This window comes from Hevea brasiliensis, chromosome 2, assembly GCF_030052815.1.
Source record: "Hevea brasiliensis isolate MT/VB/25A 57/8 chromosome 2, ASM3005281v1, whole genome shotgun sequence".
In the NCBI taxonomy this organism is placed as follows: domain Eukaryota; kingdom Viridiplantae; phylum Streptophyta; class Magnoliopsida; order Malpighiales; family Euphorbiaceae; genus Hevea; species Hevea brasiliensis.
Genome location: NC_079494.1, coordinates 1,437,889 through 1,454,865, shown reverse-complemented (window position 1 = coordinate 1,454,865; position 16,977 = coordinate 1,437,889). Strand labels below are relative to the sequence as shown.

Genomic DNA, 16,977 nt, shown 5'->3' with positions numbered 1-16,977 from the left:
CTTTTTACTTGACCTGCATTGGTCAACTCAATTAATTCTTCAGTTACCGATGCATCCACTTCGGTTTCTGTATGCAATAAATGCTCAGGTCATATATATATGCACCAACGGGAAATCCCCTTCACACTTTACTTTTCCTCCTTCAGTTTGTTTTCAAAGCTCTATTTCTCCAATTATAGCTTCTCCGGTGATAATTTTGATTATGGTGGCCGTTTTTTATCTTTTTCCGTCTGTTTCGTTCGCCCTTCGCTTGAAAATTTATGACCTCGGCGATCGGAGAACCATGAGGACATCATCTAATGACAGTGAGGGAACCGGACTAATTTACTGATGAAGATCAAAAGTGACGATCGTGTCGATATCGAATCGGTCTACCGGTACAATCAGTAGACCGAATTCGGACAAGAGGACTGCTAATTTCAATCATAATGTCGGTGACCGCCTCTTGAAGTTCATTTGGCTTCTGACCACATCAGGCGTCCCGACTTCAGCTTGGTTTTGGTCGATGACGTCGGCGATGACTCCGCTCAATCTCATGAGAGTCATAGTCACCCCATCTAAGCTGCACATCTATCCAATACTTGTGGCTGGCTTTCTGATCAAACACATCTTTTGATTCAGCCACAAGACTAGGCTTTGACATAGGCCAACATTTGGAGCAGCTTTAAGCTATGTAGAATGTAGTGCTGATCTTTAGAAATCGCCCAAATGATGTAATCCGATCTTTTGAAAATAAAATGAAATTTTTATTTAAATGTTTCTGTTTTATTATTGCATTAGTTATTTTTCGATCTCTTATATGTGTATCCGATCTGATCCCTAAACGAATCGCCATTAGCCGATCCGTGATTTTGAAAGTTTGTTTAATTCGAAGACCTTGGCTAACCGATCTTATTTATTCGATTTTTTATTATGTTTCTGTAACCTTCTTGCGACGTGTCAAGGAAGCGGGCAGTTTCGCTAACCGATGCGTCGCTTGGGACTTTGCGAGTATTTAATGCTCAAACGGGTATAAATAGGGGAGAGGTGAGTCGGTTTTTTCCTTATGTCACTTTCAGAACTTCCCTAGCAATCTCAATATTTTCTCTCGTTTTCTCAAGTTTTCAGGTACCGATCACACTCCGGTAAGGGTTTTAATTTCCTTTCTTGGTTAATTTCTTTTTGTTTTTCCGACAATGAGCGGTGTCAAGGGTCAGAGAGCTGCGAGCCAGCCTTCCGTCCATATTTCGTGGACCTCAGAAGAAGGCGATGCGATTGGGTCAAGCCGACGCCCTAGCACGGCCATTGTTCTGGTTATTGGTCCGGCTACGAGACCGAAGCAAGGGACCTCTTCGAAAAGGGAAAACTTGCCAATTGATGAGTTGTCATTCGTCCTGAGAGAAACCGATTTACAATCCATAAGTCAGGAGTACAATCTGCGGATCGACTTCTTTGAACTGATCAAATGCCACAGCGACCATCGGGCCGATCACTTCTTTAATGAAGGCGATCTTATCATGGTATATGAAGAGCAGCTGAAGCCGGGCTCCGTTTTCCTTTGGACGAATTTTACAAGGCCGTCCTAAAGTTCCACCACGTCTCGATAGCTCAAATGCATCCGAACTTTTGGCGGACTTTAGTAGCCTTCCGGGGCCTCTACTAAGCTAAGAGACTGGAGCCCATGGCTAAAGTCTTTCCGAGCTGCATAAGCTTGCCCGAAGGAAGAATGATGAATTTTTGTTCTTTCAGGCAAGGCCGAATTGCTTGCTCTTCATCAATCAGCCCTCTTCGTTGAAGAACTGGAAGAACCGGTTCTTTATATTGAGGAGCAAGATTCCAAACGGCTTTGAGGGTATCGCAAGGAGTTGGCAACACCTGGTCGCTTCGATTCTGAAGAAGATCACCCTAAATAAGGACGAAGGCGCCATGGTGAAAGAGTTAAAGCCTCAGGCGTGCACCCAGAAATTCTCGTGCTTAGACGCAGTTATGGCCGAACTGAAGTATTGGATGATGCGGCTGATCACCGATGAAGACTACGAGCTTCAGCTCTCTGACCTCGGTCTTGGTACAATCCATATCTCTAGCCTCTGAATCTTAGCAAGGTCACTGACTTCTTCTCTGTGCAGGTATGGCGGGTGACGACACTTCTAAGGAGAGCCGCAAGCGAAAGAGGGAGGTCTCCCGGAAGGTGTGGGCAATGAAGGAGGCCACTGTTACCGCTGCTCAGACTCCTCAGCGAGAATTAGTAGAAGTACTGAGCTCCCCTCCCCAACCTCAGGAGCAGCCGATCCCAGAAGTAGAGGTCGTCGCTCCTCCTCCTCAGCAGATCGAACTTTCACCTCCCCCGCCTCCTCCGATCTCTTCCAATGTGGAAGGAGAGTCTTCTGGTCCTATAGTTAGGACGCTTTCCCGGGGCGCTCAACTCCTGATCCAATCGCTAGAAAAGAACCGCTCCACTCAAGGGAATCCTGGCCTAGCTAAAGTTATGGGCGCCTCCATCTGCTTCCAAGAAGATCGGAACAGATTGGCAGAGGAGAGCATCGATGATATCTTAACTCAGACAATGAGCTTGGGCTTGGATACCATTGCAAATCAGCATATAATCAGAGAGAAAGCCCACGCCTTAAGGAGGGAGATTCTTAAGGCGATCCAGGATGCCTCAGCTGCACAAGCTCAACTCTCCTCTACCAATGACTATATCGCCGGACTAGAAGATCGGATGAAGCATTATGAAGAGAAAATAGCCGAGGCGGAGCGGGAACTTGAAGTCACCCGAGCTGGTCGATCTGCCGATCTCACTCGTTTAGCTGAGGAACTTCGGGCGAAGGAGAAGGAGCTTCGAGCCAAGGATGAAGAAAGCACAACGAAAGAGGCTGGGGCATACGTGAACGCCCATAATGATCTCCGAGCCGAGCTGAGGAAGCGTTATCCTGAGGAGGACTTCTCCTGGATGAATCAGCTCATTCCAAAGGCCAAAGAGGAGAGCGACGAGGAACCCGAGAGAGAGGGGGGATCAGAGAGCTGATAATGTACCTGGGGTGCAGGCTGGGGGAGATCCACCTGCTGAATGACTTGTATATATTTTTTATTTTGAAATGAATAGAAATTCTTTTTTTGTTCAATTCCTTGATGAGATCGGAAAGCGTTCAAATTGTCTGAGTACTTCATTGATTGAACGTATTTGAACATTAAACTTGAAAGCGATTATTAATCAGAGTATAAGAGATCGAAAAAACATTACACGTAAGCATGAGATCGGACTAAGTCATGACCAAATACGGGGTAAAACTTTAGAACATTAGAATTACAAAGATTTGATATTGACTTGAACTCTTAAGATCGGAATCGTCATTAGACCAGATAGAAACCTTAACTTTATTTTAAGGAAAATCTGGGATCTCCAAACAAGAAGCCCAATCACATCATTAGTCAAATGAAGTTCCGCAATATTTGTACAGAGAGATCGGAAAGTATCAGTAGGCAGGATTAGATGGTCGGGAGACCCAATATTGATTCGAACCCATCTGATAAGAGATCGGAAAACAATTAACTTAAGCGTGAGATCAGTTTGTTCCTGGGACGAGTGATCGGTAAGTACGGTAAAGCTATTCGTGATTGGAGACATCGGTTAAGAGCGAATAATGAAGTTAAGAATTTAAAAGTTCCTTGACTTCGAAGGTCGGCCAAAATATGGTGTCTACATTGCTCAAACTATAAGAGAATTAAACTCATAAGCCATACTATGAAGTTGTGGGAAAGAGTTGTGGAGCATCGACTACGTCATGATACTTCTATCTCTCTCAATCAATTTGGTTTCATGCCCGGTTATTCAACTATGGAAGCGATCTTTCTCATTAGAAGCTTGATGGAGAAATATAGAGATGTGAAGACAGATTTACACATGATTTTTATTGATTTGGAGAAGGCTTATGATAGTGTTCTGAGAGATGTCTTATGGAATGTGTTAGAACAAAAGAGGGTATCTATTTGATACGTACAAGTGTTGAAAGATATTTATTAAGGAGCAACTACTATTGTGCGCACAGTGGAAGGGGACACAAGAGATTTTCCGATCTCAATTGGATTACACGAAGGATCAGCCATAAGCCCTTATACTTTTACATTAGTTTTAGATGAATTGACGAAACATATACAAGAGAGTATTCCTTGGTGCATGATGTTTGCGGATGATATTGTTCTGATAGATGAGACACAAGGAGTCAATAGAAAGCTAGAGCTTTGGAGAAGTATTCTAGAGTCAAAGGGTTTTAAATTAAGTAGAACGAAGACAGAATAAATGCATTGCAAGTTCAGTGAAGGTCAAACTGGTGATAGGGAATGAGTTAGTTTAAATGAAGTGGTACCGTCCCAAAATAATCACTTTAAATATCTAGGCTCAGTCCTTCAAGTAGATAGGGGATGTGAGGAGCATACTAGTCATAGGATTAAAGCCGGATGGTTGAAGTGGAGACGTGCTACGGGAGTTTTACGTGATCGCAAGATTCCCAATAAGTTGAAAGAAAAATTTTACCGTACAGCCATACGACCGGCTATATTATATGGTAGTGAGTGTTGCGCACTAAAAGAGTCGTATGCGTCTAAGATAAGAGTTGCAAAGATGAGAATGTTAAGGTGGATGAGTGGCCATACTAGACTAGATAAAGTCCGTAATGAGAGTATTAGAGAAAAGGTAGTAGTGGTGCCAATTGAAGATAAGTTGATAGAAGGGAGATTTTGGTGGTTTGGTCATGTGAAGCATAGACATACGGAGGCTACAGTTAGACAAATAGAGCACATTAGGTTAGAGGATAAAAAGAAAACAAAAGGGTAGACCTAAATTGACTTGGAGGAGAGTAGTACAACATGACCTAGAAGTATTACACATTTCTGAGGATTTAATCCAAAATCGTTCAGAATGGAGAAAGCAAATCCATAGAGCCAGCCCCAAATTTTTGGGATAAAGGCTTAATTGAGTTGAGTTGACATAGACCTAGCTAAATGCAAAAGCTAACAAGACAGCAAATGCGGTAATTTGCTTACCAATTGCCCAAAGGATTTAAAGCGAGGTCTGTTTACCTGGACCTGAGGCACATGTTCAAGATAAAGGCATGTGTCCAGGTGTTGGGCTAGTTTATTTCCAAATTTTAAACTTCTCAACTAATTTAAAGGGGTACCATGCCAATATCCAAACTTCCCAATCTGTGATCTGACATCAATACCTTTGGGTAATTGAAGAGTCAAAATAACCAAGACTAGCAAAACAAAAGTTCCAACACTGTCACTCTACAACCTGCACAATATGTAAAGATGAAACACCAATAATTTCTCCACTCACATACTCCTCAAAACAAAATCCTGACAAAGGAGTAAGAGACCAAGCTACAAGAAGACTACTCATATTAGCAATCTCTCCTGCCTGCGATCCTACATTTCCTGGTCTTTGCAACGACACTGAACAACTCATTAACACGAAATTGCATGCTACCATCTGTCATACTACAGTCTACTATTAACAATTTTTATTTCAGCAACAACTAATGAGTAATGACAATATCAAACCATTAACTCTTTCCTTAACTCAAGACTCAGATTAGAACCTCGCAGGACACTATTAACTCTTTCCTTAACTCAAAGACTCAGATAGAACCTCGCAGGACACCATCAACTCTTTCCTTAACTCAAAAGCCTCAGATTGAACCTCGCAGGACACTATAATTGCAAGATTTTCCAGATTAGGAAATGATGCACTCAGACAAAGACTACCCCATTAATTCTGTCAGTATTATGTCAATATCATAATTACGTGCTAGAAACAATCTGCCAAGCATTTCAAGAGAATCACAGATATCTCAAACCTAAAATCAGAAAACAGAAACAATCACTCACAAACAGAAAGCATATAGCCCAAATCCAAAATCCTGCCTCCAAAAATTCACATCCACGCAGAGGGGAAATTCTGAAGTGATATAGTAATATGACTAACTGAAATGAACTGAGAGATGAGAGCAGTGGTTCCGCTTTTGGGCCGGCTTTTTGATGCTCTGCATCATATGTGCCACACAAGAGGCTCTTAGGTTGGCATGGCAGCTGGGCTTGAGGATGTGTGCTGATAATTTCCATCATTTATCGTGGCTCATTTCCATTAAGGGTGTTCCAATCTAGTTCTGATTTGATTTAATTCTTCCATTTGTTTTCAGTTTGATTATCAATATTTTAATTTCGATTTTAATTTTACTTTTATAAATAATTTTATGTAATTATTATTATAAAAAATTAAATTTAAAATTTAAAGTGTTAATAATATATAGTGAATTATAATATAATTTTTAATTACAAATCGTACATATAAAATGAAAAATTATATAAAATACTATATAAAATAATTTAATACATTTATAGTTAAAATTATTGAAAAATTAAAGAAATATATATATATATATATATATATATATATATATATATATATATATATATATATATTGATTAATATGATTCTAATTCAATTCTTACAAGCTATCCTTGAAATATACCATATGTAAGAAAATAATTTAATTAATTTTTTATATAAACTTTTAATTAAATTTTTTTAAATTAAAAAATATATTCAATTATTTTAAATATAAAAATTAATAGAAAAAATAATTGAATTGAGTGATTGTAGAATTTGATTTTCAAATACGAGGACAAAGAACTAAAATGGCAAAAATAAATTCAATACGGTTCCAAGTACAAACGTATGACAAATCACGATCCAATGAAAAATGAATAAGATAAAAAATTCGTTTGACATTTTTAAAGAAAAACGCCGCCATAAATATATTAATTAAATGATATTAAAAAATAATTTAACATTAAAATTAACATATTTTGATCATAAAATTTGACAATCACTAAATTTTATTTTGTTTTAAAAAATAAGTTTTATACTATTTTTTCCAAAATTTTTATTTAACTTAATATTTAATTTCACTCTTATATTTTCTATATTTATTAAAATATTTAATTTAACTTATTTTTAAATTTTTATCCAAATTAATTCAAAACGCTAATTTAACTTTAATTTCTCCAAAAATTAAGAAAAAAATAAATCACCTTATTTTATCAATAAATTAAATTTCTTAATTTTTAATTTAAATTAAAAAATTAAAATTTAAAAATTAATTTTATTTAGAAAAAGTAAAAAAAAAAAAAAAAAAAAAAAAACAGATCATACGTTTAACATTTCGCACAAAAGACCATTGATTTGATTTTTATCAATTTGATACAATGTATTTCGCTTTACTTTATTTACGCGTTAAATAATATTGATACGGTAAACATAAATCAGATGTGATCCTAACATAACAGCATCTAGCAAATGCGGCGCTTACATAACACCACCACAACACGTATTTCACCTTATCAGCATCACTTAACCGTAATTAAGCGTTTAAACCACATCTATGTCAAAACACGAAGCCACAATGTACCTTTCTATATTTTTTCCCTTAAAAAAAAAAAAGCTAAATCAAACATCACAATTAAGTACAAAAGTAAAAATGAATATTTATCCATTTTTATTTGGTAAAATATAAAACTTATTTTACCGATACTTTGATGACCATGATGATGTCTAAAGAAGTAATGAATTCAATAATTACGAGAGAAATCAAATGCAAACTCAAGCAAGTTAACAACATCATTATTCAATGGAATTGCGATTAGTTCTAAGCTGCCAGAATAACTTAGATACTCGAAACGAAACAAAACGTCACAGTGTCTAAATCCCTTAAAAAAGCAAAACTCAAAATATTGGTGTGTTGAGAATTTATATCATAAATACCAACTAATTCACAATAAACCCAAAAATCATATCGGTGCTTGCCTAAAACATGGTGCACGCAGAAACCCATACCTATTTGTACAAGCTGAAATCAATTTCGAAGGCTGGCTGGCTGCTGGGGTAATAGTTTCTGGCAACTCATTTCCCTGGACCACTTGAAAATTGAGAAGATCAGAAATCAAGACTCATCCTCCCCAGGGTCACTCTGAAGCAGCTGATGTATATCACGTTGTAGCATCTCTATGTAATCCTGCATGAGCCAAGTATAGCGTAAGTCTATGCCCAAACATGACAAGTATGATATATATATATATATATATATATATATATATATATATATATACTGGCAGAACTTAAATGTGTGATGGTACTTCAACAAGATCCATCTCTATGCAATAAACCTGATTGCCATTCATGGTGGAAGAACAAAAACTATAAAAATCAAAATAAGTAAAAACCTACATTGACGAGATCCGCATCGTTGCTCAACTCATGCACAATGTCCAGGGTTCTGCTATCATTCCCATTCAACCTCCCTGCATTTTCAGCCACAGCACGGAAAATATCACCAGGGGCATCCAAATGTTCAATTCTCTGAGCCACTTCCTGGAGGTCAACCTAAGACAAAACAGGGAATCAGTCACAACAAAAAAGATTAGAGATCCATAGTCGAAATCAGAGTTGAAACCACTAAAAAATTAATCATGTCCTGATCATGAGAATCGAGCTCATACATAAGGTTTTACTAAAGTCTCATAGTGCATTTTTCTTTGAGCGTACAAACCTGAACATTTTGGTCAATAGGTTTTTCATTTACACTTGATCTCCTCCCATTATACTGCAGCTGGGGTTCAGGCTCAACATGAGAGAATGGCTGAGCAGCTGACCCACGTCCAAGGACCTGGGAAACTACTGGCATCATTTGTTGGACCATCCTTGAAAGATCAAGGCCACTGCCTTGGCCACTTCCTAAACCTGAGAAAATGTCACCAAGGTCTTGGCTTTCAACCTGCTGAGCAATTTGGCTGACAGTACTCATTATTTGGGGGTTCTGAGTGAGCTGTTGTAACATATTCCTTAAAACATTGGGAGAGCCCACCCCAGTATGCTCTGAGACACCTGCCAACAAACCGTTCAAGGCAGGGCTATCTACCACCTGAGACATAACACTAGAGGCATCAAACTGGACACTAGAACCTTGCTCTCCCACCGGACTATTCTCCGAGTTCCTGCCAACAGATGGGAGTATTTGACCTGAATGCATCTCATTTGCACCCACCCTATCTGCACCAGAGTTACGAGATGCAAGAGATTGTAAAAGCTGTTGTGCAATCATTCCAGTGGTCAGGTTCTGACTGACAGGAATATTGCTTGTTCCATGACCTCCACTCCTCACAACCGCTTTTGGCTGCCTGCTTTTACTCTAGGCACATCAATAATACAGATTTAATAAATCTCCTTTTCATTGCACAGCAAACAAAAATAAATTCAACACTTTCAAGCAGACGTTCATATGGATTCTATAGCAGCAATAATCTCATAGCATTTAAATTGACTAAGCATTCACAACAGATCTGGTCAACTTTAAAGGGGAAAAAAAAAAGAAAAAGAAAAGATAAAGCATATCAAGCACTAATTTGATAGTCAAATGAGGACAAGCAAAGCTACCAGAGCATATAGTCAGATTCCTTTCAAAGGTTAGTAGTTACAAATAATCTAAAAAGAATAAAAAGGGATAACTGTTTACATAGTCCTTAACCTATCATCAGATTGGCTTTTGCAATCAAATCGACAGGACCAACAGAAGGGATCTAAAAATATTGGGACTTGATTCTAAAAGAAGATATAGTTTTAGAACTATAGAAGTTGTATCCGTAATAAAAATATGGATGTATTGGATTTTTCCATCTCATGTAATCATATTTCAACAATATAAAGGCTCATCCTTGTAAGATCCATTGATAGGTGAATATGTTCATTCAGTAGCCATGCACTCCCTATCTCATCAGTAGGCAAACAGTAATGAATAAAACAAATCCTGTATAAGACCAATAGCACTACCCTCCTGCTCATCATATAGCCTGCTTAATTAATTTCAGAAAGTTACATAGTTGTGTCTTAACAGATAATCAGTGAGATATTTAGCAAGTTTCAATAAAATCAATTAACATAATAAAAAATTCAAGGATGAAAAGTACCTTCCGTTCCAAACTCCCCATCCCCAACCCAAGTGGAACAGCTTGAGCACCTTCTGGAAGGTCATGCTTCTCACTGGAACTAGGGACATTTTCTGAAGTCTCTTCTGACTTTAGTGAGGTTTCTCCATTTGAACATCCCACTGAGCAAGAAGGGACATCTTTTGCGCTCAAAAGACTCTCTCTAGTCTCATCATTACTTCCTCGCACATGATCATCCCGATTCTGGTCATTCTCAATAATTTAGCATTGGCCAAAAATAATCAACAAAATAACAAACATTTTCCCAAACAGTGCTTAAAACATACCTGTTGATCATCGCCTTCAGACATTAGCACAGGTAAGGTCACAGCAGATTCCCCTGCCCCATTAATCACTGTGCTATTGTGTTGTTCACTGCTTACACCATTGCCTGCACCAGAACTAACAGAGCCTGCAAATAGAGATAATATTTATGTAACTCGTGGCATTTTTCATATCAAACATCTTTTTCCATATAGATATATATGTTCATATAGATATATGCCCTTTTAACAAACAGCTTGCTACCTGATGTAGGCTGGCTGTCTCCTTGCATGGTACCGACAAGACTTCTAAGTCGTGAATTGACTTCAGCTATTACAGAGGATAATGATGTAGAATCAGATGGAGGCTGTGAAATAGAAACACCTAGACCAGGTGGTGAGGCATTTGAAACAGAAACAGCAACACCAGTAGAATGTGAAGGAACAGCTGCTGCAATGACATTTCGCACTGGTAGAACCCGCACTAGGCCTGAACCCCCAGAACCAGTACCATTACCTTGTTCTCCTTGCATCCCCTCCCCATTATTTGCCCGGGTACCTATGGCTGATACAACTGGTGCCAGTGAGGTACCTGATGACAAAGAGTGTCAAAAAAACTCAAAAGCCGGAGTGTTTTGGAAATCAATTTGCCTGCTTTGCTTACCAGCATGTATATGGATATTTACGTTCCTTGGGGCACTACCAATACCAACATGACTGAAAGTCATTGGATTTGGTTGTAGAGCAGAACCACCAAAGAGGGAATTGGTTTGTAGAGGAAAAGGCTGGAAAAAAGAATTAAGAAAGTTGCATATGGGTGCCAGCACATCAAAGCAAGTACAATTATGATAACTAAAAGTAGCAAAGTAAAAGGACTTGACAAAATCAAAGCTGAAGGAAAATAATAGTTACTTTCAAAACCAAAAAGAAAACCAATGCTTTGCTTTAAAGGACAATGTTAAAATTATAATACAAAAAAACAAGATCCCACAACATGATGTGCATTACAGTTATAGTTCCAATATGTCGTCAGGCTAGAAATTAGGAATTATCTTTTTGAAGAACCAAAGCTTAGAAAGCCATGAGCTTCCTGTTTCAAAATACACCTCTAAATAATGTTAAGTGACTCATTCAAGACACAGCTGTCACCAACTACCTTTTCTAGTCCAAAACTTTCCACTTTCCACCTTCCACCATAGTCCACAAAGAACATTATATTTTCAACTATTAGCAACATAGGTTTGATACTAAACTAACCACGTTGATAAATTGTATAATACTACACAAACCTGGACCATGATAGGATTAGGCCCTGATGGAGATATATAAACTGCAGGTCCAGGGTTTACAGAAGAATCAGCCTGCAAGTTGCCATAAAATAATTATAAATGATATCTAATTAAAAAACTGAACAAATACAGAAAGTAAGCAGTAGACCATACAGGAGATTGTCCCATTCGCAGTGTCAAGATTGTCCGACCAAGCTCCAAAAGAAGAGAACCTACATGCTGCATCGCAAGGCCTACTTGTGCTGATTCTGTCTGAATTCTGCCCCTCACAGAAGGATCACCAGAAGCTCCCTCTTGTTCCAAGCATTCTGCAATATGCTACAAAGTTGCAGCATGTTTCGAGTAACACAATCAGATTATAAGTTTTTCCAAAAAGGAAAAAGAAAAGGAATGGTTCATTTTAACCCATTCCTTAATATTGTCTTTCTCCCTAGTAAGAAATTTCAATGCAAACATCGCCTATAAATTCACAAGGCATCCAGTTATTGAGTTTTACACCTCAAGCCCAGAAGTAATAAATTCATCAAACAGTACACCCAAAGCAGTGGCATAATATAGAATACTGTGTATCACTTATAGCATAAGGCAGACGTTGCTATCCTACATATTATTATCACTTAGCATAAAGCAGACTGTTCTGTTCATAAAATTGTCATATCACCATTCGCCAAAGTCTAAAACCAGAGCGGTAATTGTTAAAGCAAAAGCATACAAATCACAGTCCAGATCCATTATCATATAATAGTAGTCACATATAGCACCAAAAATATTGGGAACCGTTTACCATAATGGCAACTTCAAAAATCAGAATCAATTGATTAAAAAGAGGAAAAGTGGGAGGAGGGGGGAGGAATAAAAGTTTTCAGGACATAGAGCTTACAGATAATGCAGTGATCACATGACCACCGAGAAGCTGTTCTGCATGTCGCAGAATAATGCTCAATGCTTGCAATCCCTGTACATTAGAAGGTAATTCTACCCTTGGAACATCTCTTGTGCTGTTTGAAGATGCATTTGGCTGGTACCCTAGATGAAGCAAAATGAGTTATTTTCAGCAATGTTCAAGTGCAAAATATGAGATATAATGCCATTTCTATCATCACCATTTTGTGCCAGTGCTTGCTCCATACGAGTCATAAACTCAGAAAGTGTACTCAAAGAATCAGGGATTGGCTGAAACAAAAATGAGAATATGATTTTAAAAGACAAAAATAAAAAAAAGAAGCATAACAAATCACAAGGATAACACACAAAACTGAATAATTTATTACCAAGCGAAGTGAAGGAAGAGGTACTGCTGCAGTAGGAATTGGCATGACTTGAGGAGGTGATTGAAATGGCTGACCAGGAAATGCCTGCCCAGAATGTGTTTGATTTCCTGCTTGACTCTGACCACCAACATTGCTTTGTAACCCATCTGCTGTTTCATTTCCTTGAGGAGTCTGGCCACTAACATTTGACTGTAAAAAACATTAAAAACCTCTTAATGTGTGCAATAGACATATACAGAAAAGAATCGCTTTATTCATTTGAGCAATCAAGGTTTCTAATGCATATATTCTCCTCATATGTGTTGCATCCACTATAAGATCTTATATTGAAGATGAAAACTAAAATCTATCAAGGAATTTCATTCTCTATCAAATGCTACCTTTGAAGCTTACATAAGTGAAAATTCCACGGTAAAACAAAATTTAGAGACTCTAAATGTTTATCTATGTTTAGCTTACCCAAAGATCAATGTGGAAACAGAAGTTTAGGTTAAGAATTAAACAACAAAGATTGCAACAATTATGTTAACCCAAAAAATAAAAAAATGATGTTCAGCATGATCAAGATTCTGTTGACTACAAGTAAATCAAGGTATCATATGAAAAGACCAAGAAATCAATTAATTTTGTATTCATGGTAATCAAAGAATTTCTTTGTTTGAAACCACTTGGATGATTGATTTTGTTTCCTAGAGCAAAGCAAAAGATAGATTCCCAGTTTAATTTGGTTCCCCCCTCCAATGGGCTATAGTTTGAAACTTCACTTTCCTTTTGGATAACTACCTACAACCTACCGTGGTAGAGGACTGCACTCCACCAATGCCATGAGTTGCAGTCTGACCACCAATGCCGAAGGAGTTCAGCACTGCACCAATAACCTACACAACGGGCAACAGTTGATTAACAGTCATATATATTTAACATAGAAGTGGTCTGCACCTTTGATGTCCTTAACCCTGATTCAAGACCTCAATCAAACAATGAAAAACGCACCCGAGTGAGGTCTGGAACAATGCCTTCACCTTGATCCCCAACATTAAAGGTCCCAAGAACTACACTGTGTGATATTTGCCCAACACGATTTGGGGGGATGCCAGCACTAGGATCATTTCCTACCAATTTGAACAAAAACCACAAATTCATAAATTTAAAAGAGAAAGCTGTTGGTTTGAAGAAGGGAAAGGTTGGGGGAGGTTGCTTTAGTGTCAGATTAAGCAATAACTAAACTAACTTAAAAATCAGTACCTCTGTTACCAGTATTTGCATTTGTGTCACCAGAGCTTGTATCAGTTGAAGGCTGAGACTGAGTTGGCTGCCTTGCAACTAAGTGCAAGGTATGCCCATTCTCCACTTCTAAAAATAGTCAAGGAACATTAAAAAAATAACAAAAAATAGCAAATGTATAACCATGCCTCAGAGCCTGAGATGAACCATGTTATAATTCCAGAAACAAGAATAAACAGTCTAACTGCTGAAACTGGTGAAATAATAACATCCATTGACACAAATCTTACTGGAATGAAATTTAATAACCTAAATGATGGGATACGATATTCCGAAAGGAGATGTTCATCCTTCAAGACCTTTCCCCGGAAAATCAGTCTTTGCTGACCTACTGGAACACCAATTTCATTAGCTATTTTCTCCTTGAATGCTGAAACGGGAATCTGAAAATATGCGCCAAGCAACAATGGTAGTTAGAATTGTATAAACAGAAATATCTAACAACCTGCATCCTTTAAAAATGTTCCCTTTGATGAGTTTAAAATTAGAAAACATGACATAGTGGATAAAAGTGAATCCAATTATCAAATCTTGCCTATCCAATAACTTGAGGAGTTTTTCCGCAAGATGCACATTGCATGAACTAAAGATATTTTCAAAACTGTCAAGGCTAAAAAGTTGCAAAAATATAAATAGGGACAGGATTTTAGATATTTTGAGAAGAAAACGGACAGATAACCTGATGCTTACATTTTTATCCACCTGAAAACTGTAAATCTGAGAATCTAGAGTCTTGATATTGAGCTCTACAGTTGCATCTGAAGTTTCTCCAGAAGTGTTGCTTGTACTAGAACCATCATTGGAGCACTGATTTGCCATGGTACCTCAGCACAATGAGAGTCTAAAACCCAAAAATCATACAAATAAACACTATCCAAGTAAGTAAATTACTCCCCAAAACCTGGACAATTAATATCTCAAATCTTGGTGGCAAAGACACAGAAGGTGATAGACATTAATGATTAACGACCAAAAGAGCAATGCAATCAGTCATTAGGATGAATCACACATTTAAAGCAAATACAATATTCAGTGTGAAAAATTTGCAGACAGTTTAAATATGGAAAACTCACTCGTTAATCAGTAAAGAAAATAAAATGACATTAATCCAAAAATCTCAGCATAGTTATTAAGGCTCAAGGCGCACTAAGGTGCCAAGGGCACAGGCGAGTGCCTGAGCGAGGTGAGATGCAAAAAAAAAAAAAAAATCCATAAAAGTCAAATAAACGTAAAAAATTCATCAAACTTAAAATAACATAAAATTAAAAATAATAATAACTAATTAGTATTCAAGTAATAACAATTTTGCAATCCAAATAAAATAAAAATAAACTACTAAAAGTTTAAGACACTAATATATTGAAACTTGAATAGTCTTTTAATGTCTTAAAACTAAAGTCAAGCAATCATAAAATAATTACTCTTCATTGCCGAAAGGGAAAAAAAAAAGAAAGTGTGCCTTTCTAGAATCTAGAACCATGCTTGGTGAATGTCGCCTGCCTTTATCCTGTAGACACTAGGTTTGGATCTGATGAGCCTTGAGCCTGAGGTGTGCATTTACCTTCAATAACTCTTGAATATCGGAATGAAAGCAATTATTGATTTAATGAATTCCATAATCTAATAACGCACCCATTGATTCATTTAACAAGAAACCATAACATAAGAATTATATTTCTTAATTAATACGACGCGATGATGATGTCAGGCAAGACTACAGAAACATTGCCAACTTCTGAGTTTCTACTTTAGTATTATTTAGCATTTGTTTTATGTCCTAAATAGCATGAAGACAAAGATGAAACTGAATTATTCATTTAAAAGAAAATCTTGCAAAAGGTGCAGCCTTTTCCAGCATACATAGCATCAAATTGAACATAGCACCTAACTTTCTGATCACAAGATACACACCTATCCGCTCCCCCCCCCCCCCCCTTCCCCCAAGGGGAATCCCTTCTCCTTATTTTGCCAAGCATATACAAATTCGGAGCTGCCTAGCGGTTAATAATGAACGTGAACATGAAAATCATAAATTAGCCATATTCTTGCATCATTGAAAAGGTCCAAAGTGTTTCCAAGCTAAAAGAACAAACAAATGCCTGCCTCCTTCAAAATGCCGCTTGCCCATGACTCCATTATGACAAAACAATACATGCATGGCTAAAATTACACAAACTCCCAAACAAGAGAGATCTATTTTGATTTCAAATCCAAAGCATTAGATGAAGAGAGGTAGCATTTTGCATAAATTACTTCTAGGGTTTATAATAACGAACATTTCTAGACATGTGAGAATACAAAATACAGAAAATAAGCAAACGTGAAATCGAACCTTTGCTTTTTCTCTGCTTTTTGGAGAACCTGAAATTGAAGACGAAGCTGGAATTGAAGCTTTGAGGGTTTTTTATATTGGATCAACAAAAGGATGACTGCTGGCGTGATTGACACAAGACTTCGTGTAGAAGCTACAATCCTCTCTGGATTTACCGATGTTCTAGCCTGCAGGCGCGCACACTTAGCGGGGTTAAGCCTGCTTTAAGATTCCAGAATAATCTAGACCAAGAAACGGTGTGCTGACGGTAGTCACCAGAGAAAACGACATCGTTTTATAGTTTTATAGTTTTATGTAATTGTGGCGTTTGCTAATGGTATTAATTTAAGCTAGTTGTGGATTTGGTTTGCCTGTCCGTGGCTCCGTCCAAGGATAATTCTAGTCGGATGCAAGGACAATGATCGCGTTATTATTATTATTATTATTTAGTTTTTTTTTTTATTTACAAAAGAGAGCAATTAATTTCCCTTCTCCACTTTTCTAAAGCAAATAGTTAAAAAACGTTATACATATTTATATTT

The 16,977-nt window shown here is 37.4% G+C and overlaps 2 protein-coding genes across 2 annotated transcripts; one reads left to right on the top strand and one right to left on the bottom strand.

Moving 5' to 3' along the window:
* Positions 1-2,176: 2,176 nt before the first annotated feature.
* Positions 2,177-3,004, top strand: LOC131171071 (uncharacterized). The gene has a single exon (XM_058130525.1). The coding sequence runs from the start codon at positions 2,177-2,179 to the stop codon at positions 3,002-3,004; it is 828 nt and encodes a 275-aa protein (XP_057986508.1).
* A 4,628-nt stretch (positions 3,005-7,632) lies between these two features.
* On the bottom strand, positions 7,633-16,664 carry LOC110661015 (ubiquitin-like domain-containing protein CIP73). The gene is made up of 18 exons (XM_021819506.2): positions 16,457-16,664; positions 14,815-14,965; positions 14,390-14,507; positions 14,086-14,193; positions 13,834-13,952; positions 13,635-13,718; positions 12,841-13,029; positions 12,673-12,742; positions 12,450-12,595; positions 11,723-11,887; positions 11,570-11,641; positions 10,945-11,065; positions 10,546-10,872; positions 10,305-10,429; positions 10,000-10,221; positions 8,586-9,224; positions 8,264-8,419; positions 7,633-8,051 (listed from the first exon to the last, which is right to left on the bottom strand). Exons 2-18 carry the CDS (start codon positions 14,941-14,943, stop codon positions 7,980-7,982), a joined length of 2,862 nt encoding a protein of 953 aa, XP_021675198.2. The 5' UTR covers positions 14,944-14,965; positions 16,457-16,664; the 3' UTR covers positions 7,633-7,979.
* Between the last annotated feature and the right edge of the window lie 313 nt (positions 16,665-16,977).